Genomic DNA, 25162 nt, shown 5'->3' on the forward strand with positions numbered 1-25162 from the left:
CACATTTGCTTGGGTGTTTTACATCTTGCAACTGATTTTGTGTTAATATTTTAACAATTTGACATAATATTTTACATAGTTATTAGTATAATAACATGGCTCACACACCTACTACTCAAGCTCAGACGATCAGGATAAGTGACTCAGGGGAAAAAAAACAAATGCAGGATATGTAGGTGTTCCTGGACCATGGGCTTTGTACAATAAATAGAAAATGGCATATAAAAGACATAACACCAAACGAATTACCCAAGCAAAAGACAAAATAGAGTGGCGCGCTTGGTGGCTGTCATCTTGCATGAAACCAATGCGTGCTTGTATGTTTCTCATATACAACACCACACTTGTCATTCTATGTTGCAACATAAAAAAAAAAAATCTAATCTAAATATTAGTGCAGTATGGGTTATAATGAAATGTTGCTATGGTAACATCTCAGAAGAAATGATATTCTCTGCTGCTTTTAGATAAAGTATTTCCTGGCACTGTAGTCTAAAAGACATTGTTTTAAATATAGAAAAAATACTGTACTCAGATTTGTGAAGGTTTTCTCTCATGTCCCCCTGCTATTTTGTTGTAACAAACAATCCGTACGTTAAGTAGTTCATGCTCCAATTTGTTTCCTGGTTGCCCGGTAAACACTTTCATACAATTTTAACCAATTTCTTATCTTTGTGCGCTCGTAAAAAAGCACATATTCACCATGGTTCCATTTGAGTGCACTAAAAGTATGGGATATCTGTGTATCAACCAATCAGAAATAAATTTACACTCATACACTCTGGATTCTACTAGAGTGCAGACTCTACTAATGTATGCTCATGTAACACCGATTTGTCTTGGCTAAAAGACAGAATAAGTATCAGTAGATTAAATAAACCAAAGGGAGAACAAGTGGCAAAGAAGAGGGAGAAAGGGTAAGACGTCCAGAGTGAGTCAAATGATAAATAATCAAATGACAGCTAATACAGTCCCAAGATTAGCAGACACTCTAACATGATAAAGTATAGACAGCTGAAAAAAGAACTTATCAGTGTTTAAACAATAGAACACAATAGAAAACTCTATAAACTATCCAAAAACTGTTAACTATCCACGGGGTGGATAAAAGGAGTGACAGACCGCGTTATAACAGATGGTAAAAGATTTTTGTCTTTGGCTTTGAATGGAGAGGTAAAAGATAAATCATACAGAACCTTTACCAAATAAACACTGCTTGGGAATGCTTTAGAAGGATGGAACTAGAGGACCTGAGTGCACACGAAAGTGATGGAGATGAATTTGGAAGACCATGTAAGGCTTTGAAAGTTGTAAGCACATGTCTATATTCAATACAAGAAAAAAACAGTTAAATGTGGAGAAATCTCGAGTCGCTATTGATAAGTTTATATTTTTATGTTTTAAATAGGTCGAATATTATATTACTGTGGGTTAATGCAGACTCGTTAGTGAGGTGTTCATTTCTACATGTTTATCAGGTGAACAACTTGTATTATAATTATAATTATAATTTTTGGGATCTAGCAGGACTTTTATTGGTAATAAGTAATGCTATTTTATTCATTTCAGCTTTGGTGGACACAAATAGTTCCTAATCTATCATATAAGGCGTTGTACTGTGTGAAATATTATGCTAGCATGTTTGGACTGCAAATTAATTCTGACTGATTTTCCTGCCTTGATCTGACTGCCTTTATCCTATGTTTTCTCTTCTAATGACCCTATCCACATGGTACACATGTTTACCGAATGGTTTGATTTGAATCATATAATATTGCCTTAACAGTCATGACATCCCAACCCAAGCAATGATCTACTGTAGATTTTGTATTTACATATTAGACATTATTCATTACTACCATAATTTAAACACCAATTGAGGAAAAATAATTGAAAAGAAATATGCTTAATGATCCAGCTCAGTTCCATAGTCTGTACAATCTATGCCATGGTGCACTGAAGCTGATTTAGGAGCTTGTGGTGACCCAGCAAGCACCTAATTCACTTTTAATTGAATTTAAGTTTTGATATTGAGATCTGTCTGTAGATATACTGTACACAAACAAAATGTCTTCATCTGCTGTGCTGTGCCATATCCTGTCAGTTATCTTATGACTACTACATCTATAACTTCATGGATGTACACTCTGAATGTATTCGTTCTGTTGGTTATTATTTATATACTAACTAAAGCAGTACATATTGAATTCACCTCAGCGTTTTGGAAGCTTGTAATTCAATACAACATTAGATAATGATATTAATAATTAACAAAATGTTTGTGGGAGTTTTTGTACAAATAATCCATATAAATCCTAATCCATATAAAACCTAATTCTAAAGTGAATTTATTCCATTCTAAACAAATCACGGATGGGTAGGAAACAGTGAAGTAATTCTGAGGTTGCCACTGTGCATATGCGCTAGCATGAGTTAGAATGAAATGACTGCTGTCTCATACAGCTTCCAGTTCCCAATCATAAAACTGTGCTCATTTTCATTATTATAACAAAAGTTTCAGTCAGTCGCTTTATTAAGAAGTTACTGCTTAAACGACCGTGAGGCTGCGTGAAATGAGATGTGATTAAAAACTAAACAGTACTTGGACAAAACTGGATACTCTGCTAATGAAATATCTTCATGCTAACGATAACACTAGATCGTAGCAAGTCAATGTCTGTTCAGCCTAATGCAGTTTAGCCTCGTCAACCACAAAATAAAAAAATCGAAGCTGAAAATATAAAAAAAATCTATTTCCCACTTCCCTCCATGTTCTACGACTGGAAACGAAACACACACTCTTACACACACACAAAAAAAAAAACTATGAGCTAATTGGTAACAAATATAACCTGTAGTACTTTAAAAACTACTTTTTAAATATGATTTTTGGCTAATTTAACAATCAACAATATATTTTAAAATGAAAGCACTATGCAAAAATTATTAATTTAAGTCCTTCTCATCACACATGCTGTCATGAAGCAGGTATTTCAGTTTCCACACTGAGACAAAGCATGCAAGCTACAGCCAACCCAGGAAATTCCATTGGAAATATTTTAGACATAATAAATTTTTTTTTCTTAAAATCAGTTCAATCATAACTATGGCTTCGCTCGTCATTCATACTGTTGGACCTGAGTGTCGTTATAAAATAGACCAGACTATTATGTCTACTCTGAGCGTACACATAGCTGCAAGCGACACTTAGATCCCAACATTCTATGCTCTGCCAGTACTTACTTGCTGTAACAGTTCCAGATGCAATATCCCTGCCACGCCACCAGAGGGAACAACCACCTGAATATTGAGCTCGCCCAGGTCATAGGTCATTTCCTGTTTTGAGCATTCCTAAATGATGCTCACACTAACAACTTTGCAAAGTATTGTTAATCTCGTATTGCATACCAAGCTGTTTGTTTTCTTTGCTCTATGCATATCGACCTCGCTATTCTCCCCTTCGTCCACGCTTCTAGGTTTCTTGTGTTTTGAACTTGTTTGACTCGCTGACTGCTTTACTGTGTTTTGATGTTCTGCTTTTTTTATTACCACGTTTTTGGATTACTCCACCTACACCACCTGCATCTGCTGCATCATTACACTTGCATGGAAAATAAAGTGCTAATACTTACATATTTAACTGGGGTCTTGCTAACTAATTGCACAATTATTTCCAGACACCACATCGGTATTGGAATAAGCCTTTACTGACTAACTCCTGCAGTCACAGCAACAGCCTACAGTTTCAAGCCTACAATCACACTATTAGCCATAGAGACTCTTCACACTATATCGTGTATTATGCCCATCTTATATGTGTATTCAACTGAATAGTGGAAGTAATGACACTCACTTTCTGTTCCTGTTCTGTACCGCTTGCTGCTGCTGTTGCTGCTGCTGCTGTTGTTGGATATGTTGTTGTGAGGGGGCAGGACGTTTGCGATTGGTCTCCATTGGTGGATTGGTGAGCCCAGGCCGAACAGTGGAGTTTCCATACGGTGGGCCTGGAGGACCCATTGGTGCCCCTTGATGGGGCATCCTTGGTCCTGATGGCATCCCGGGACGCTACAGGGAGGGGGGAAAAAATTTGTAATTAGAGCCATATAGGGGGAAATACAATTTATAGCACTTATTCCTTAAAGAAAGCTAGCATTCAATATAGACATCTGTACAGTGTACAAACTAGAGACTGCAAGAGACTGCTGCCAAATCCCACACTGATCATGAAATACTACTGCTGATATATAAAACCATTGAATGGCCTTGTGCCATAGTGTCTGAGCAAATTTGATCCAATATGATCCAGCATGCCTACACTGTTCAAAAGGTGCAGGCTATTTGTTGGTACCTCAAATAGACTACAGCAGGAGTAGCTTTCTCTGCTACAACTGATTAAAACTAGAGTTTTTATATACAGTTCTGCATTTAAGCGCTCATCAGTGAACAGTTCACTGAACAGAACAGCTTAACAACATTAAAACTATAATAAATGGGCATTGGTTGCCACCAAAATGAGGATAGGTTCCCTTATGGTTCCTTTCAAGCATTGTTCCTCATCCCATCTTTTCTGCACCACTGTCACCACTGACTGGCTCATTAGGGATACACTTATAGGCACTAAACTTACAGGCACATTAAAATTGTAAAATCTGTTTACTTCTGTAAAGCTGCATATACAGTGAGGAAAATAAGTATTTGAACACCCTGCTATTTTGCAAGTTCTCCCACTTAGAAATCATGGAGGGGCCTAAAATTGTCATCGTAGGTGCATGTCCATTGTAAGAGACAAAAAAAAAAATCCAGAAATCACAATGTATGATTTTTTTTTAACTACTTATATGTATGATACAGCTGCAAATAAGTATTTGAACACCTGAGAAAGTCAATGTTAATATTTGGTACAGTAGCCTTTGTTTGCAATTACAGAGGTCAAACGTGTCCTGTAGTTTTCAGCAGGTTTGCACACACTGCAGGAGGGATTTTGGCCCACTCCTCCACACAGATCTTCTCTAGATCAGTAAGGTTTCTGGCCTGTCGCTGAGAAATACAGAGTTTGAACTCCCTCCAAAGATTCTCTATTGGGTTTAGGTCTGGAGACTGGCTAGGCCATGCCAGAACCTTGATATGCTTCTTACAGAGTCACTCCTTGGTTATCCTGGCTGTGTGCTTCGGGTCATTGTCATGTTGGAAGACCCAGCCTCGACCCATCTGCAATGCTCTAACTGAGGGAAGGAGGTTGTTCCCCAAAATCTCGCAATAAATGGCCCCGGTCATCCTCTCCTAATACAGTGCAGTCGCCCTGTCCCATGTGCAGAAAAACACCCCAAAGCATGATGCTACCACCCCTAGCTTCACAGTAGGGATGGTGTTCTTGGGATGGTACTCATCATTCTTCTTCCTCCAAACACGTTTAGTGGAATTATGACCCAAAAGTTCTATTTTGGTCTCATCTGACCACATGACTTTCTCCCATGACTCCTCTGGATCATCCAAATGGTCATTGGCAAACTTAAGACGTGCCTGGACATGTGCTGGTTTAAGCAGGGGAACCTTCCGTGCCATGCATGATTTCAAACCATTAGTGTATTACCAACAGTAACCTTGAAAACGGTGGTCCCAGCTCTTTTCAGGTCATTGACCAGCTCCTCCCATGTAGTTCTGGGCTGATTTCTCCCCTTCCTTAGGATCATTGAGACCCCACGAGGTGAGATCTTGCATGGAGCCCCAGTCCGAGGGAGATTGACAGTCATGTTTAGCTTCTTCCATTTTCTAATGATTGCTCCAACAGTGGACCTTTTTTCACCAAGCTGCTTCGCAAATTCCCCGTAGCCCTTTCCAGCCTTGTGGAGGTGTACAATTTTGTCTCTAGTGTCTTTGGACAGCGCTTTGGTCTTGGCCATGTTAGTAGTTGGATTCTTACTGATTGTATGGGGTGGACAGGTGTCTTTATGCAGCTAACGACTTTAAACAGGTGCATCTAATTAAGGATAATAAATCTAGTGGAGGTGGACATTTTAAAGTTAGACTAACAGGTCTTTGAGGGTCAGAATTCTAGCTGATAGACAGGTGTTCAAATACTTATTTGCAGCTGTATCATACAAATAAATAGTTTAAAAATCATATATTGTGATTTCTGGATTTTTTTTTTTAGATTATGTCTCTCACAGTGGACATGCACCTACGATGACAATTTCAGACCCCTTCATGATTTCTAAGTGGGAAAACTTGCAAAATAGCAGGGTGTTCAAATACTTATTTTCTTCACTCTATGATACATGATAAATTATGTGTATCAACATCAAATGTGTTTATGTAAAAAATACCATTGTAGATATGTCAAATCCATTGTTCAGCATTTCTGTCAAATACCCCATGCCAATACTCAGTATCAGATTATTGATTGAACAATTTAAATTCTGACTCACAAAACTGCATTTATCAAAGTTTTCTGCAAATATAGTATAAGGTTTATTAACTATTCTTGTGTTGAGGAAATGATTCTTAGTGGTTGCTAACACTCCCCAATGACAATAATGCATGAACGTGTAGCAGATACCAGTAAAGGCAAATGTCTATCTGTAAAACAAAGTGTGTGCTGTTCCCCTGCACAGCTGAACCAATAAAGAACCAAGAGCCCTAACAAAGTAAAAAGGGTCTTAACACCAATCCACCTGTGTCAGCCACTCAACTAGAAACAGCTGGTGTGTGTGGGTCGGAGTAAATGTGTGAAACAGCCCACATCTCAAAGGTTCTCTTTGTGCAATTGGATTTCATCTAAACTAATTCCATATATTTGTAAAGACAGAAAGTCTGAGGCAGGACTGACTTCCTTTAGAGCTATTCACTGTTCAAACTCAATTCTTGCATGGGATAAAATGACTACTTACAAGACGTGTATTGGATTTAAACCAGTCATTCAGCCAACCAAATCTTTTATTGACAGATTCCTATTAAAAAACCATTAGCAGCAGCCCATAGCCATACATATTTGTGGGGTGTGATAAGGACATCAGCCAAACAAAAAACAAAGAAGACAAATAATCATGCTTGACTTATATTATAGGCTGCTATCTAGTAAACTTTCAGGGTAAGCACGTAGCTGACTGTTAAGAGATGACAAGATGCAATCTTCCAGCAGAGTTATTTTTCTCAGCCTCTGCATGAGAAGCAAGGTTACCATAGTGCACATTTTTCTGATTTTCTGAGCATGGATGCTGTCAACTCCATAATCCCCCTTTTCCCTCTCTCAATCTTCGCAATATATATTAGACAACTGTGTTCATCATAGACAGACCTACTCTTGTTTAAATTAATTCTGATTTCGGTTAATCTTGTGTATGTGCAGTATTTTTAAACTACTCTGAAGCTATGACACTGTCATTACTTTACCTGTCCACTGCTCCTCCCTGAGGCAACCTGTTGCTGCCCGTGTTGATTTCTATTAGTGTTTCATTTCCCAAAAGCAACATTTAAAAAATGCTGTTCACCTAAAATAAAATTTTAGTATCTGAACAGATGCAATATATTGTGTCCTATGGACAGACCACTTCAAAAGCCTGTGAACTACTTACAGTCAAAATAACACTAGGTTTTTCATTAAACAAAATGTTGGAAAATGTTGAGTGACAACAACCAACCATAACATCGCAGCATTCGGAGTGTATATGATTAAAATGCAGTCATAATATTTACATGAACGTAATTACAGGACCACATTCGAAAATACCATCTTAGGACCTCTTTGATTTCAAAGTACATCACCTCCAGCGAACCACAATATAGCCAAGGAATCCCAAGTAGGCCATTAAAACAGAAAGTAACACCTCCTCCAATCAACTTCAACCAACATTCACTAACATCTATTTTACCATTCAAGGCATTGCTTTGGTGCTACAAGGTGAAGGACTGTTGCTTTCACCCTGTGGCCTTAATGTGGGAAGGACTGTTCTGTTTAGCTATGCAGGAAGTGTTCCTATTGAACCCTGGGAGTGAAGGAATGTGCTCTGAATGTACGAGTGTTACCCTTATCTCCTGATCTTAAAGCCGGGGTTTAGTGCTCGCTGTCATAGTGTTAGCATCTGGGGATGGAGGTGGGGCAGGTGGGCAATTGTCTACACTGAAGTGACAACAAGGTGACACGGGTGACACTTTTCACAGGAGCCGTTTCTTTGATGACACACCGGATCCTGTTCCCCTTCCATCTGTTTTAAAATGTGTTGCTTTGTACCCAGTACTGTGTGTGGGTGAGTGTTTTTCTCCTTTCTAGAATCTAGCAAGCTTCTGGATTATTGCAAAATAAGAGCAAATTAAGCAGGGAGGCTTGGAGATGGGTTGCAAAATGAGATGCAGAGACAAACACTGTTGTTCATTGGTGACAGTAAACTGGACAAACACATAAGAAACTGAAGCATCAACTTTAGACACATTTAATGCTCTGACATTCAAAGGATTTTCTAAATGGATATCCAGTTCTCATAGAATGCGGCAATGCTTTTGTAATCCCTCAAGGCGTTCACATGGCAGTTTACTATGTTACAAACGCAAATGATTATTTAATATAATTGTGTATCAGATGTTGAGGAGATCAGATGGTGAGAATATAGCTATGTTAGAGCTGTGCTTTGCATCAGCCTACTCCTTTTTTTGTTTCTGCACAATCTCGGTCCTTGCTGTCTGATCGGCAGCCAGTTGTTGCTGCCACTCAATGCTTTGGAACAGGTGCCTGACCATTCTGGTCTTTGCAGTGCTGCTTTTATTATCCGTTTCAAATAAAGATCAACAACCAGACTAAATTAGGAATAATCCACCAGCTAGCTAAATGGAGCAAATAACAGTTCGTTGTCAAAAAAGAGTTGAGTCCCCCGCTTGGTGTCGACGTATTTCTGAACAATGAATGAAAAGTTTGTCAAAACAAACAGAAAACAAACCAACTATCAATTTCGTTCTAATGAAGTGGAGTGGTGGCAAACAGATAAACAAGCGTCCCTAAAACTTAACTTGAACTTAAAGGTGCTCTTAAATAAGTACTCATTTTGACTACCTACCTATGTCTAATTGTTGACACAATAAGAAGAAGAAGAACCATAAAAATATTAATAACAATTATTTTCCATGATATACAGTGGAACCTTGATACTCGCGACTTTTCATTTGGGACTGGACTGAGAGTAACTCGCAAAAAATCTCGAAAGTTCGGAGTAACATTTCAAAACAGAGTTTGTACTAATAAATTACATAACAATGTTTGAAAAACTTCATTATTGTATTATTAATTTAAAGTAGTAAATAAAACATTTATGACAAGTAATTCACAATTTTTGTTGCGTTTACAGAACAGTACATGTACAATTTCCCTTTGAAAAAGGAACCATCAAAAAAAGAGTCAAAACCTCGCCATTTTTTTGGTACTCGAGAGGGGTCATAGAACGAGTATTGAGGTTGCACTGTATATCATTCTTCTCATACACATAATAATTATAATTAATTAATTATAGTAATATAATATTCATATATTATAATAATTAATATTATAGTAATATAATTATAATTACCGTAGGTATTAGTAAATACGAGAGGTAAGGTAAAAACAGATGACCACTGTACTGTTTGCACCAGGTTGCACACATACACTTTATGTGGCAAGGATTTTTCTTACTAGTCATTGGCCCTGTGTTTTCTGTTTCTGTGATTGTTGTTTTATGTTGTTTTGTGTAGCACCTGGGTCCTGGAGGAACGTTGTTTCATTTCACTGTGTACTGCATCAGCTATATATGGTTGAAATGACAATAAAAGCTTCTTGACTTGACTTGATTTGAACAATCAGAGTGCAGGTTGCAATATGAAGTGGATGATTTTTGTACCATACATAAATAAATGTACTGGTAGAATGTTGTACATGAAAATATAAGACATTCCCCGAAAATAAGTGCTACCGCATCTTTTGGTGCAAAAATTAATATAAGACACGGTCTTATTTTCGGGGAAACGCGAATCAACAAAATTCTCTAGGACACCAAAAGCAGTTCTTTTACATAACATATATGTGTTTAACCATTTCTAGGACCTTTATCTTGAAAAGTATAGTGCGAGATCACACTAGTCTATGAGGTTCTTGCTAGAAAAAAGGTAAAGCTATACCAAATGAAGTGTGAGATTTGATTAGATTGAAAAAATATATATATATAAATAATTTTTCATATAGACATCCACTTTGTCTATGTCAGCACCAGTATCTCAGTATGTTATCCAATGGACAAATGTGTACAGTAGTGTGGCGAACTTCACTGCATGTATGTTTGACTAAGTGCGCATTATGTCGGTTCTCATCATCATGCTTCATACAAGTGAAATGTGATCCGCCTTAATCTTCAGCTACTAATAAAAATTGTGCTGTAATGCAGTTCCCGACAATCCACTTCTGAATACAAGTGCACTTATTTGCAAGTAGTTTAAATACATAATGTTCTGACATAAAGGGTTCTTTGTGGGTCCCTTAGATGGCTGATGGTTCTAAGTTTCTTAGTAGTTTCAATTGGAGCATTTTGCGAAAAGAAAATTCTCATTGTGTACCCTAAAAGTGTACCACTTGCACAGTCTTAAGCAAAGTGTCCTGTGTTACTGAGATGTTTTAATCGAATACAAATTCAAACCGGCGTTTCAAAAATCACTGAGAATGAAGTTTTCTCACTGGTTTGTTAGCGAGCCACAGTGTTTTGAGCTGTAGAAAGGCTGACAGCATTTGTGCCATCAATCAACTGAATGACAGACTACTGCAGTCTGCAATCCAGGCGATAAACAACTTCCAGAGTCTAGCATGGTCATGTCTCTCTCAGGTTCCTGTTTTTGTCATTATTCAAGAGCTGAGCTGATGGCTGGTTTAATGTACCTCCCAAGTACAAAAAAAAAGGTCCTCACTCATGTTGAGTTACATTTCTTTCTGTGCAAATGCCACAAACTGAGCAAATGGAACAAATGTCAAGCCTGAAATTCACGTGGGCCCACGCTGAATGTTGCAATGGCACATATTGAGAAGAAAAAAAAAAAAACGACAGCCATTTACTGGTTGCTTTTAAAGGTTCACAGAATATCTGTTTGTGACTACAGGAGAGCAAGAATGATGCTTGCAACAACACTGAAAAAAGGTTTTTACTTTCACATGTGCAAGTAGCCAGATTTAAATATCACAAAACAGTTTATTTATTATTGCGACCATGAGCTGCCATAAGCACTATGCAATTTGTCGAAGATGGCGTGGTTTACACTAGGGTATTAGTATTAGGATTTGTTTTTTTTATATTGCAAGCAGATACACATAGAAAAAAGAACTGTGCAAGAAGGATTTAATAAAAAAATGACTTTTTCAGACCAATTATGACTTGGAGTGCAGTTGCCAGAGTTCATTGCTCATGCTGGCAGTGTTGGCATTTCTGTATTTATTTCTAGTGTTTCCGGGGGCATCTTCAAGAAAAAAAAAATTCCTGTTAATGTTTTTATCAGATATTAATATTTATAGCATTTAAAAAGCTGATAAACACAGGGTGACAACCCTATATTATATGTACCAGGTCAAGAACAAGTCCAGAACTTTACACAAAATTAGTTTTAAAATGTATCGTCCTTTAGGCAAGAGATCAACCGAGAAAGTGTTCAATAAGTTGCTTCACTCATGTACTCTCCCTAGACGTCATGCATCTAGTGGTTGAGTACACAACAGTCATGTGGCCCACAGTGCTTATGTAGTGCTAGGCTTTAGGTCGAAATGAATGGGAAAGCCTGCTACCACCAAAGTGAAATGACCCTCAGGTCATCTTTATTTATCCCCAAAGTTAAACAGTAAGGGCCGGTCTGTCATTAACCAACACACTGTTTGTATCTACTTTGAGACAGGGAAAGCAAGAGAACAATCAAGAACGTAAGAAAACAACTCTGTCTGTCTGTCATGACTAATACTTTTTAGATAAATGATTTCCAACATCATCGTGGCAAAACAAAGCAGTTGTGACAGGAGGACAGTTTGGAAGGAGAAATACTGAAAGATCAAACCAGCCATGAATACATAAATAAATAAAAAAAAACCAAAAAACAACGATCTACAAGCTGGCCTTTTATTCCCCTCGTTTTACACTGAAACCACATTATTACTGGATATGAGACATTTTTTCAGAATTTCACAAATAATAGATCTAACAGGAACTAAACAGGCCACCTTGTTCGATTCACACTAGATTCTTTTCAAATCTTCACTTCATTGTGAACCTTGATATGCACACTCTGTTCCTCACCTTGGAAACAAGGCTAAACCTCCACATTCTTCCAACTCCAAACATTTTCCTCCAAAGTGGAGATAACAATAGCGCTCCAGTGAATTTGGTTATACTTGTATGAATAGAGAAGGCTTCAGTATGCTGGTGTGATTATAGATCTCGGAAAGCAATGAAAAAAAAACAAGTGCTTGTGAGATCTGGTACATATGGATGAAGATAAGTAGAGAGCTGAGATAAAGGTGAGAGGCAAAGGTAGATAGCGAGCGCGAGAGCAGGAGAGGTGACGAGATGAGCGGAAACATTTGGTCAGGAAGAATGAGAGCCTCGTCAAGGTTAATTAGTCTGCGGAGACGTATGCAATTGTTTCCATCGTTCATCATCTAAACTCAGCTTCTAGTTTGCTTCTCTCTTCACTGCCTGCTGCCTACACACTCAATGGTTTTATTATCCATGCAGGGCCAGAGCTATATTAGTATATTAGTATACTGGCTTGCAAAAAAAGTAACAGCTTATTAAATAACACTGAAACTCAACCGAGTGGCTGAGGAGAAGTATATATATGCGCTTACTACAATAGAACCACAACATTGATGGAAACAGACAACGCAGAGATCTCAACACACACTACAATGTAATCTAAAAACATCTAAAATCCAACCAAAAAAGGACAAATGAGTGCTATTCCTGGTCTATAGCTGGTCTGGATGAATGAGTGGGTATTAAAACTGCAGCCTGAATTAAACTAGATATATGCAAATAAAGAAATAGAAGGAACATGCTTTATAGTCATCCATTTCGCCTCCATACTTCTTACGTCAATTACAGAATGCTGATGTATAAAAGCTTTTATGTTTTGGAAGATCTGGTTTGGTGAAATTCATATATTTTATGTTCTCCTAGTCACAGTACAAGCGCCTATTTGAGTTGTATTAGGTGCATAACAAAAGCACACATTTCAGTGACTTTGAAATCAGATCTTCTCTATTTCTTCTTCTGTATTTAATGCTACTTGCATTGAGGAAAGTAATGAAGTTCCAAGCCAAAACGTAACACAAGATATCTCGAAATGTGTCAGTTTCACTCTGCAGGACATGTGGAAATACATATTCCAGACTCCTGAATGTTATTCGTGCAGCCATTCATGTGGTCAGAGGAGTTAAAATAAGGTCGAGTCAACGTATACAGGCTGAAGGAAAGCGTTGTTCTGAATGGAAACACTCGTCATTATAGGCTCTGCATCCGTCCTTTATTGACTAAAGGCTAGCTCCAGCCTTTCCCCCTCCTTTTTTCACGGCTCTCTCTTACATTTCTGTACACAAACGCATGCTTGCCTCGCTCGTTTTCCTTCCCATTGACTTCCCTTTTTCTGTGCTTTAAAAAGAAAGAGCAGCGTGCAACCGGGAGCCTGAGGACTGGAAATAACCTTCACATTAACGGCTATCCCGGCTATTACACACATAAACGATTGGCGCTGCATTCTCACACACATGCACACACACACATGCGTATATATATACACACACACACACACACACACACACACACACACACACAGTGTACTCACCACTCCATGGACGAGGAACTCGAACAGTTTGCTCTTGGTGGCTTTGCGTGCCCCGCCAGCCGTCTCCTCCGAAGCCATTTCCCTACAGCTCCACTTTGCGCTCCCTCGCTCTGCCTCTCCTCTGTCTCTCCTCCTATTTCTTTTGTCTTTCCTCTCTTCCTCAGCTCTCTTCCTCTTCACCCTCTGTTCACCTCCTCGCCCTCCCACCTCCCCTTCTCCCTTGCTCCTCACTTCCTTTGCTTTTGCCCTCCTCTCCTTAACTCCTGCTCCTCTCAGTCTCTCCTCTTCTGTTAAGTTGGAACATGCGCTCTCTCTCTCTCTCTCTCTCCTCTCTTTCTCTCCCTCACTCTCTTTACTCTCTCATACACAGACACACTGACACACACATATACACACACACACACACTCGTGTTTGGTTGAGTTGTCTTTCAGTGGCCCGGCTCATAGGGAATGTGGGGTTGAGAGTTGGGGTCTTTCAGGGGGCTCCTGCTGGCCCACCATGCCTACCACAAATACCCCCACCACACCACCACCACCACCATCACACACACACACACACACACACACACACACACACACACACACACACACACACAGTCTATCTCACATACATGCTATCACAGACTCCAGCAGCTGTTGCATTCCACCAGCTATGATAAGGGAACACTGCTATGGTGTTCTTTATCCCTAGTCAGCTTCTTAAACACACACACCTCACAAACCCATGTTGTTCATCCATTTCGCCTCCATACTTCTTACGTCAATTACAGAATGCTGATGTATAAAAGCTTTTATGTTTTGGAAGATCTGGTTTGGTGAAATTCATATATTTTATGTTCTCCTAGTCACAGTACAAGCGCCTATTTGAGTTGTATTAGGTGCATAACAAAAGCACACATTTCAGTGACTTTGAAATCAGATCTTCTCTATTTCTTCTTCTGTATTTAATGCTACTTGCATTGAGGAAAGTAATGAAGTTCCAAGCCAAAACGTAACACAAGATATCTCGAAATGTGTCAGTTTCACTCTGCAGGACATGTGGAAATACATATTCCAGACTCCTGAATGTTATTCGTGCAGCCATTCATGTGGTCAGAGGAGTTAAAATAAGGTCGAGTCAACGTATACAGGCTGAAGGAAAGCGTTGTTCTGAATGGAAACACTCGTCATTATAGGCTCTGCATCCGTCCTTTATTGACTAAAGGCTAGCTCCAGCCTTTCCCCCTCCTTTTTTCACGGCTCTCTCTTACATTTCTGTACACAAACGCATGCTTGCCTCGCTCGTTTTCCTTCCCATTGACTTCCCTTTTTCTGTGCTTTAAAAAGAAAGAGCAGCGTGCAACCGGGAGCCTGAGGACTGGAAATAACCTTCACATTAACGGCTATCCCGGCTATTACACACATAAACGATTGGCGCTGCATTCTCACACACATGCACACACACACATGCGTATATATATACACACACACACACACACACACACACACACACACACACAGTGTACTCACCACTCCATGGACGAGGAACTCGAACAGTTTGCTCTTGGTGGCTTTGCGTGCCCTGCCAGCCGTCTCCTCCGAAGCCATTTCCCTACAGCTCCACTTTGCGCTCCCTCGCTCTGCCTCTCCTCTGTCTCTCCTCCTATTTCTTTTGTCTTTCCTCTCTTCCTCAGCTCTCTTCCTCTTCACCCTCTGTTCACCTCCTCGCCCTCCCACCTCCCCTTCTCCCTTGCTCCTCACTTCCTTTGCTTTTGCCCTCCTCTCCTTAACTCCTGCTCCTCTCAGTCTCTCCTCTTCTGTTAAGTTGGAACATGCGCTCTCTCTCTCTCTCTCTCTCCTCTCTTTCTCTCCCTCACTCTCTTTACTCTCTCATACACAGACACACTGACACACACATATACACACACACACACACTCGTGTTTGGTTGAGTTGTCTTTCAGTGGCCCGGCTCATAGGGAATGTGGGGGGTTGAGAGTTGGGGGTCTTTCAGGGGGGCTCCTGCTGGCCCACCATGCCTACCACAAATACCCCCACCACACCACCACCACCACCATCACACACACACACACACACACACACACACACACACACACACACACACACACACAGTCTATCTCACATACACATGCTATCACAGACTCCAGCAGCTGTTGCATTCCACCAGCTATGATAAGGGAACACTGCTATGGTGTTCTTTATCCCTAGTCAGCTTCTTAAACACACACACCTCACAAACCCATGTTGTTCATTCATTTCAATGCTTAACCCATTCACATGCTGTTCATTTGACTGAAAACTATGAAAACCCATGATAAACCTATATGACCCCCCTCAGTCCATATTTTGGATTCTTTTCTTAAAGCATTTCATTCCTCTTATAGAACAGCAATTTGTCAACTAAATTTGAACTCATATCACATAATTAATAAATGCCACTCAATTTATAAAGACCATGAGACAAATGAGTTCCTGTTATTGCTTGTATTTTAGCAGGTACACATGGTCAAACTATTACCAGCTTCCCTTTTTTCTTTTCTCTGCCTGGGACAAACCACAGAAAGCAGTCCAAAAGCAGGAAACTCCAACTTGGAAATGCACTTCTGTACTTTCAAATGAGTCACGCTGATCAAAAAACAAACAGTTTAACAAAGATCAGCTTGTTGAATCTATAATTCCGTCTGTTTCACAGACGAGCTACAAATATTTACATCAATATTTCATTTATAACGCTAATGTTATCGCTACATTCGCTACACTGTTGCTCACAAAAGATGTTTTTTCCCACTTTGTTGCTTGACATGATGTAAAGAGTCCACCATAGTAGTCCCTGTGAATGTGCAGTTACTATAGAAACAATGAAGTATTAAAACGGCCACATTATTGTAAACCTTTTGTTTGAATTGCAGCTAAAACAAGTCAGAGCCAGAGCCATGTCATACCTGTAAGAGTCGTTAAAGTGTTCGGTGTTCAGTAACCTGTATCCTAATTTGCATAAGATGAGTGATTGACCAAATAATCAAATAGTTCCTGAATGTCTGGGGAACTTTTTTTCTGCCGCAAAAATCTTCTTACACTCTGACACCATTATTACACGTTGTATATCAGTATGTAAAGCTGTTAATGCTGGGAATGGTCTTCTTAACCATTTTGCAGTCAGCAACCTTTTTTAGGTTCAAACTTTCAAGATTTGCAGTTACATCACACAATGAAATTCTATGACCTCTATAAATCCTCCCAACGACCTCTGATATAATTCATAAAGAATATAAGGAAAACATAAGTCATAAATTACTAATGTAGAAAATTACAGCAGTGCAAATTGCAAGAAAGAATATATATATATACATACACACACACACAATAATAATAATACAAATAAAATACGCTCACCCCTTCACAAATGTGAATAACATCATGAAATAATACTAATGTCTTCCATGTTATCATTGTACACTGTTATTACTATCTTATTATTATTATTCCATGATGTTATTCACATTTGTGAAGGGGTGAAAGTATTTTATGTGTATTATTATTATTGTGTGTGTTAAAACTCTTCAGATGTATTTCTTATAAACCTTTTTTTTTTTTATTTCTATATTAGATTCATTATTTATAAGTCATCAATATTTTGGCAATTGAATGTTCTCACTGGTCTTTCAGTGAATTTTGCATGCGTTTTCTTATTTAATTCCGATTCTATTTGATTTTATTAAAAGACCCACTTGTTTTTATGTTATGTGTGTTTAGATTCAACCCACTCAAATCTAATCACCAGACTGGTTCAAACCTAAAAAATAAATATAGTAACTCGGCGGACTGAAATTTCAGTAGATTTATACACATTTTTTAAACCGCAGATGCCCTGGCTAAGCTATATTGACCCCACACACAGGAATCATATCAGGGAATAGTATCACCCACATCTCCTTTCATTTTTTTATGATACATTTTTTCTAAATGATACACGTGGTTTTAAGAAGCCCCCAGTCAAAGGAACTGGAGGTGGCATTTTCAGAGAATGGATGTGATCTAAAGTTGGAATTTGGAGTTGTTACTATTTAACACGTCTGTGGTAAAAGCTTTACTTGGCTAAAGCACAGTGTTTCTGTTTCCCCAGTCCTGAATAACACCCATGTGGAACAGTATAATGAACAGAACTGAAGTATGAACTCTAAAGAACTGTCAGTGCTCAGCTTCAGTTTTTCATTGCTAAGTCGGTCATTACCTTGAATGTGACGACATTTTACAATCTTATTGCGCCCTTGACACCTCTCTGACTGGGCTGAATTATTCATGAGTGCATTTGAAATGGGTTTCTGGTAGCTCTTTAACTGGTCTCACTCTCGGGTTAAACATCAACTTTAGGTGACATGCTATGTAATAATATCAGTCGCAAGTACTGATGCAAGCATACAACTCAATGCATTTCACAAACTGTCATATTACTACTGTTACTATGTCACCATCTTCACATTGAGACCTATATCCTGTTATTCTAAATTTATCTGCCATATTAATAAGGACACTGTTGCAGTCATTCTTTTACCCTTAAAATAATCAACCCTGTTTTGGTTTATACTAGACCTAGTAAAATGATCTTATACTGTACATATACAGTTACTGACTAGCCCATCTGTTGCTATACTCAATTTGTCAGCCCTTCTCAACTCCATCTGTTAATAGCAAGACAGCACCACTGAACAGATGTTATTTGGGTCTCAGTACATCAGTAAAACTATACTGTGTATGTATTAGATAGTACTGCATCAGGCACAGTCTGAGGCATAGCTGAGTTTTCTGCTTTTTTAGCAAAACATGGTGCTGGCTAAACAGCTATCATGCTAACTTAACACATATTTGCTGTATACCACAGCTTTCATAACTCATGAAAGTCATGCTGTGATATTAGAAGGTAACCGACTGGGTTAGTAAAACAGCTATACACAATAATGGTTATACTGTCAGTTTTTTTTTTGGTTTGTGAAGTTTATACAGTTCCAACTACCTAAAAATAAGACAAAAAATACAGCGCCTTTCATTTCTGTGAATTAACGGCACAAAATATTCTGAAAAGTCAAAGCGGATAAAAATTGTTAACTAAACAATATGCAACAATTGTTTGGTATTTCATTAAATTTAGCATTTATCCAGACATATCTATGAGGACGTTCTTTTTACATTGTTTCCTAATTTTTAGCTGAGATGATTAATGTAAAAAAAGTCATTTAGTGGCTGCCAACTCACGTTAAAATGGTTTTACTAGTCTTAAAACGATATAGCGCTGTATTGTAGAATGTACTTTTTATTATATCTTAGGAACATCTTCCATAAGTCTATACTAATGCCTACAGACTCAGAATGTGTGGTATAGTTATTAAATAATACAACCTTATATATTTACTGAATATGACCATTTATGCCCAGCAAACATTCATATAACAGGTAACATCCAGGGTCATGGTCACTGAGGAAAATTAATTAACTGGTCTGAAAGCGAGAGAATTGACTCAACAGCTCCATCTGTTGAGAAGAAATGACTTACAAGATGTGCAGACCGGCTGTGAAACAGGTATCTACCAGTAATACAGATTTTTAGGATACAGTCACTTATTGTGGAAGACTTGTATTATTGGAAGATAAAACAAACTTTTTATTATCTTTAAAGTGTAATTCATAAATACACAATTTATAAATATACAATATAAAGATTATATTTCATATGCTTAGTTTATTATATTAAGGTTTGCTAGATGTTAAAAATGTATATCGGCCAAATATTCTTGTACAAATGCTTATTTTCATGTCTTTCCATTCTTTAATGAAGCTGTATAAATGTATCAATGCTATCTTTCATATAATAAAGTAATGCAATGCATAGTTAAATGTTCGTAGATTATATAGCGCAAATCGACTGTCAAACAGTTACTTAGATTAGGACAGTTCCATATTCTTGCATATATGTAAGTATATATATATATATATATATATATATATATATATATATATATATATATATATATATTGTATTTGATCTTATACCAATAGAAAGCTTTTTGAGTTCTATAAAGCTTTCTGATATTTCAAACTAGCTGATACACAAGCTGCCTTGAGACCAACTCCTTCCAAAAGGACTGTCCGTGAATGAAATGCGCTGTGTGTCTCAGTACCCCCTGCTGGTGCCCTTCTGTCTCTATCTCACCCATTGACTGGAAGGTTGAGGGGGTGGGGATTTACAACCCAAGCTGCAGTGCTCCATCCATCCTACAGAGGTCTGTACATGAGCTAGTCTAATTCCCCTTTTTTTTTTTTAAACCTTTCCAATAAGACGATACCCTAAGGGCTATATTTAAGCAGCATGCTGTCAGCATCCTCTAATGATGATAAGATGATAACCAAGGAGGCAGCATAATCCATCCCGTCTAGATGTTAGTTGTGTTAGATATAATGAGAGCTCTAGACCACAGGTTCCCAACTCTTGAGCCGCTTGTATGACTTTACTGTATCCTGACACTGTTCTACTACCTTTTCGGGGAGGTGGTAGCTCAGTGTTAAAGGCATTGTACTTTTTTACCAGAAGGTCACAGGTTCAAATCCCACCACCATCAAGCTACCACTGCTGACCCTTGAGCAAGGCCCTTAACCCACCACTGCTCAGTTGTAAGTCGCTCTGGATGAGGGCGTCTGCTAAATGCCATAAATGTAAATGTTCCAATGGGACGCCGCATTGTGTTAAGGTGAATCCCCTGAAATGACGCAAGTTTCTATTTTCAGTTACAATGCACTATTGAAATACTGCTAATGATTTTATCGCCTTGTTTTAGAGATTTTAGAGTGATTTTTTTCCTCATATTTGCTCTTTTACCAAAACACTATGTAGTTCATGTCAGAGGCTTTTCTTTTTTTTTATTACTTTTTGGAACTGCCCCTTCTAGGATAAAAAAAATGCTGGTGAAAGTACTTTTAAGGATTCCCACAGGATTAGATGTAAAATGAGGTTGAAGGGGAAAATGGCAGCAGCCTTAAAGAGCATGTATCAACCAAAGCAATACTGATACTTTTATAATACATCATACATAATCATCACATATGCATTATGGCAAAGTGAAATTCTTACTTCGTATATCCCAGCTTATTAGGAACTGGGGTCAGAGAGCAGGTCAGTCATGATACAGCACCCCTAAAGTAAAGAGAGTTAAGGGCCTTGCTCAAGGGCCCAACAGTAGCAGGTAGGCGATGTGGGAGCTTGAACCACCGACCCTCCAATCAGTAGCCCAGAGACATAACCAATGACAAGTAAATATACGGTTAATAACTAGCTAATATATAAAAAAAAGCCCTTATTAAATGTTTAAAGCTAAATAAACATTACTATGCTGCACCTTGCTCAAATTACATTGCACCTGAGGAAATGAGGCGAGAAAATGATTAATAGTGATAGAAATTCAATTTACCAGACACCAGTATGACAATGGTAATTAATTATTTGATAGTAATATTTATAGCTATTTAACAAAACATTGTGTATTGTTGCTTTACAACATGCAGTCCCCTCAAAAAGTATTGGAACTGGGGAGGTGGAAGCTCAATGTTTAAGGCATTGGACTTTGGATTGGAAGATCACAGGTATAAATCAGACCACCACTAAGCTGCCACTGCTGGGCCCTTGAGCAAGGCCCTTAACCCTCCCCTGCTCAGTTATGTCACTATGAATAAGGGCGTCTGCCAAATGCCATTAATGTAAATATAAATGTGTCAGCATAGCCAGTTCTTGATATTTTGCTATAACTTTAACACATATGGATTGAAGTTTAAACGTTATATTTATAAATGACACTAGAACAGAATTTCAGCTTTCATTTATTAATATTTAAACATATTTAAAACATGCCACTTAATTTTTTAACTGAGCAAAAGAATAGGAACACCGAAAATTAAACAAGAATTCATTGTGGCTGCATGTGAGAATTTACTCAATCTGGTGACGCACTAACGTCACCGAAGTGTTTCTCTTATGAGATGCTTTTCTGAACTTGTACCACAGCTTTTTTTAGTTGTTTTGGGATAAAATGCTGTTGTTTTGTTATGGTGACTGACTTGGCCAGTCTAAAACTTTTCACTTCTTCCTCTGATGAAGTACTTTTTGTATTCTTAGTGCATTTTACCTCAACGTCTCGCTGCATGATACATTTCTCCACACCTGTCAGTTACACGTTCCAACATTTATGATTGCTTGAGAGATGGGGCAATATTTTTTTTTAACTCATCTGGATGTAGATAATCAAAAAATAAAAGCATAAATTAAAAAAATTGTCTCTTTTGATTTCAAATTGAAATGCCTTCACTATCTATTTAATGCTTCATTTTTCTTTTTCATTAATTTTGCAATAGTAATTACATGTTATAGACTTTTTAGACAAAAATTAGACCTGGCTGCTATATAGCTCCAAAAGAATATGCTTAGATTTTATCTATTTAAAAAAATAAATACATTTAAATATCCTGTTGAGATGAATAAAATATCTATCTAACTAGATAGACTAAATATTAAAACATTTTTTTATGAAACTTTATGAATTGTACTTTAGCTTACTCATACATTTGGGTACTTATTGTTTACAGCTTTATTATAATTTTTTATATTATTATAAATGAATTAGATTAATTTTTAAAGATATCTTTTCTTTACGTGCACCTACAACACAAATATGTTACACCTACACCTTTAACTAAACCCCCTTTCAAAGCAATGTAAGATTTTTCTGTCCTTCACTCGCTCTCAGTCTAATGCGTCACCAGTGCTCTTTGACTGTTATATGATCAGCATCTCCCGAATCCACGTTTTTAAAGCTTTTGTTCATAGTGATGTATATTTCTATTTGAAAAACAAGCAGTAACGTCTGCACACAAACAGGTACAAAAATCATTCAATCTGTGTGTTAAAAGGTCACCCTGAATCTTTATGGATTAACAATAAGTCACTACACTGACGCCATCCACCTCTATCGTGCTCTCTTTTGCTGCACCAGGGTGGATGAATGGGATATTGAGCGTTTCCGCTCGTAAAAATGGGTCAGCCACAGAGAAAGCCAGACAGTCTGTCTCAGAAGCGATCAACAAGCTGTGGTGAAAGTGGAACCCAGTCACCCCTCCCAACCCACACTGTATGGTGAGATCTGCAGCCCTTGCCTTCCACAACGCAGCTCTTATTGAAGTCAAGGCTTTAACGGAGCAGGGGGGAATTATACCATGCATTCGGTAGCTTGCTGTGAACAAATTGTGGGGCGTCGATTTAATTATTTTTCCCAAACTCTAAATGAAACGTCACATAATTATACATTAAAAAACGTCTCTCTTTTGTGCCATGTCTGGATCCAATGTTTAAAATGACTTACTGAAGCTATACCAGTAAGAATTCAGAGTAAATAAAGCTACAAAAGAATAAAATACTTTGAGGCACTGTGATGCTGTTTATACAGTCAGCTTCAGAAATATTGGAATGATGCAAATATGAAAAAACCTGAAGTAATCCAGAATGATTCCACTCAGCCACTGCACCTAAATGGATCACATCAAATAACTGTCTGCACCAGATTTATTCACATTTTAATTTGGTCTATGTATGTTTTATTGCATTGAAACCATAATTAATATATTATTCCCTAATTGTTTTTGTTTTTTTTTTTAATTTAAACAGAAATCCGCACTTGCATTCGCCTCCTCTTCCACATCCTGACACTTTCGAAAATGATCAAAACATTTGAATTTAACTAATTTAACCAAATGTCACACAAACTGGCAACTCCAAATTGTTTACTAAACAAAATGTAACTATAGGTTCCAATTTATATTTTACACTAATTGAGCCAATTGAGTTTTTAGGAACTGTTTATGTGGTCATTCATGACTTTTATCAAAACGGGAAAATGATCCTCTGGGATAAATCTGGGATTATTGTGCTTAAGAATCACTTTTGAGGATTTGCAGAACAAACTGAATTTAGCCTTCCCCAAAAATACATATCTATTATAAGATACGACCTCCATGGCAAAAAAAACTCAATAAATTATATAGCTATTCTTAAAATGTGCTAAAAATAGTTATATAAACCCTTACAATTATCTAACCATAAACATATGAACCTGGTGCTCAATAGACTCCTAGAAAGTCTGAGTTCTGCAGTCAGGAAAGACCAAAAGAACCAGATTTGCTTTGACTCCAAAGGCCCTGGAAACCTTGTAAGGCCACATGGTATCATGAACTACAAAGTAGCATGAGATTTTAAAATTAAAATCCGGCTTCCACTGCCAAGAAGCAATAACAGGGTTGTGGTTGGATCATTCAGGAGCACAGTGATCCAAAAGACACGTCCAAATCCGCAGAAAAAAATGGTTCAATGACCGCACAATCAAGCTGCAGACATGGGCATTCCAGTTCCCTGACATAAACCCCATTAAAAACCTGTGGGGTAGTTAAAGATGAGAGATGAACCCAAAATTCTGATGAATGTGGAAAAATTAAATAATATTTTCCAATCTTTTTAAACATTACAGGAGGCATTTGAGTGCAGTTATGTGGAAAAAGGGTTTTTGTACAAAATAATGAAGCGGTGACAGTAATATAAATATAAATATAAAACATTTTTTTTTACCTCAATTGAAGGTTAGATTTCTCTCAAGTTACTTGTCAGATTGAGCAAATTTACCTATTCTTTTGTTAGCAGTGAATATTCGACAAAACAAATTTACAGCAAAAAAAGAATTTCTATAAATGATTTAGAATATAAAATGAAAATGATTAAATATATCAAATTGTATATTATCGTATAAATAGCAGCGTGCCAGACACAACAGTGGCAAGGAAAAGTGTGGCAATTATTTAGGAGTTGACTAAATACATGTAAATGAATTCATATAAAGTTAAAACACCTATAAAATAATAAAAAATACTAGCAATACTACCCAGGTATTACCTGATGCTTTCTGGTTACATAAGCAGCCTGTAAAAAAATCTGTACTGACAAAAGTTTCCAGGCCTACAAAGAACTGGCTTTTCTCTCAAGCTGCCAAAATATTCCAGGCCAGCTAAATACGGAAGTTTAGCATTGTCCACTTCTCACTGAAAGGAACCTCTGACACAAAAGCCCAGACTGTTCAATGCAGCGACCCTGTGTTTGAAGCTCATTTATTCCAGTCGAGAGGAAAAAAAAAAAAAAAAAAGAAGATTAAGAACATTTATATCAAACCTAAACCTGAATTCAGGAGACCTGAGTGTGATCTTTCTTATTTAAAAATGTGAACAAAAAAGCATTTGCTTCTTTTAAGTCGAATTCTA

At 37.7% G+C, this 25162-nt stretch overlaps 1 protein-coding gene across 5 annotated transcripts in view; it reads right to left on the reverse strand.

The window, feature by feature from the left end:
• The window catches only part of smarcd3b (SWI/SNF related, matrix associated, actin dependent regulator of chromatin, subfamily d, member 3b), a 54039-nt gene that overhangs the window by 20172 nt on the left and 8705 nt on the right, over positions 1-25162 (reverse strand). For 4 of the 5 annotated variants that reach the window (XM_046851631.1, XM_046851630.1, XM_046851627.1 and 1 more), the window contains exons 1-2: positions 13828-14010; positions 3854-4065 (exon numbers count right to left, since the gene is read on the reverse strand). In XM_046851631.1, the coding sequence (XP_046707587.1) occupies positions 3854-4065; positions 13828-13905 (290 nt within the window). In that variant the 5' untranslated portion in view covers positions 13906-14010. Of the gene's footprint in view, positions 1-3853; positions 4066-13827; positions 14011-25162 lie in introns of those variants that run through there. The other variant, XM_046851628.1, reaches the window with a different exon arrangement.

Source organism: Silurus meridionalis, chromosome 6, assembly GCF_014805685.1.
Source record: "Silurus meridionalis isolate SWU-2019-XX chromosome 6, ASM1480568v1, whole genome shotgun sequence".
In the NCBI taxonomy this organism is placed as follows: domain Eukaryota; kingdom Metazoa; phylum Chordata; class Actinopteri; order Siluriformes; family Siluridae; genus Silurus; species Silurus meridionalis.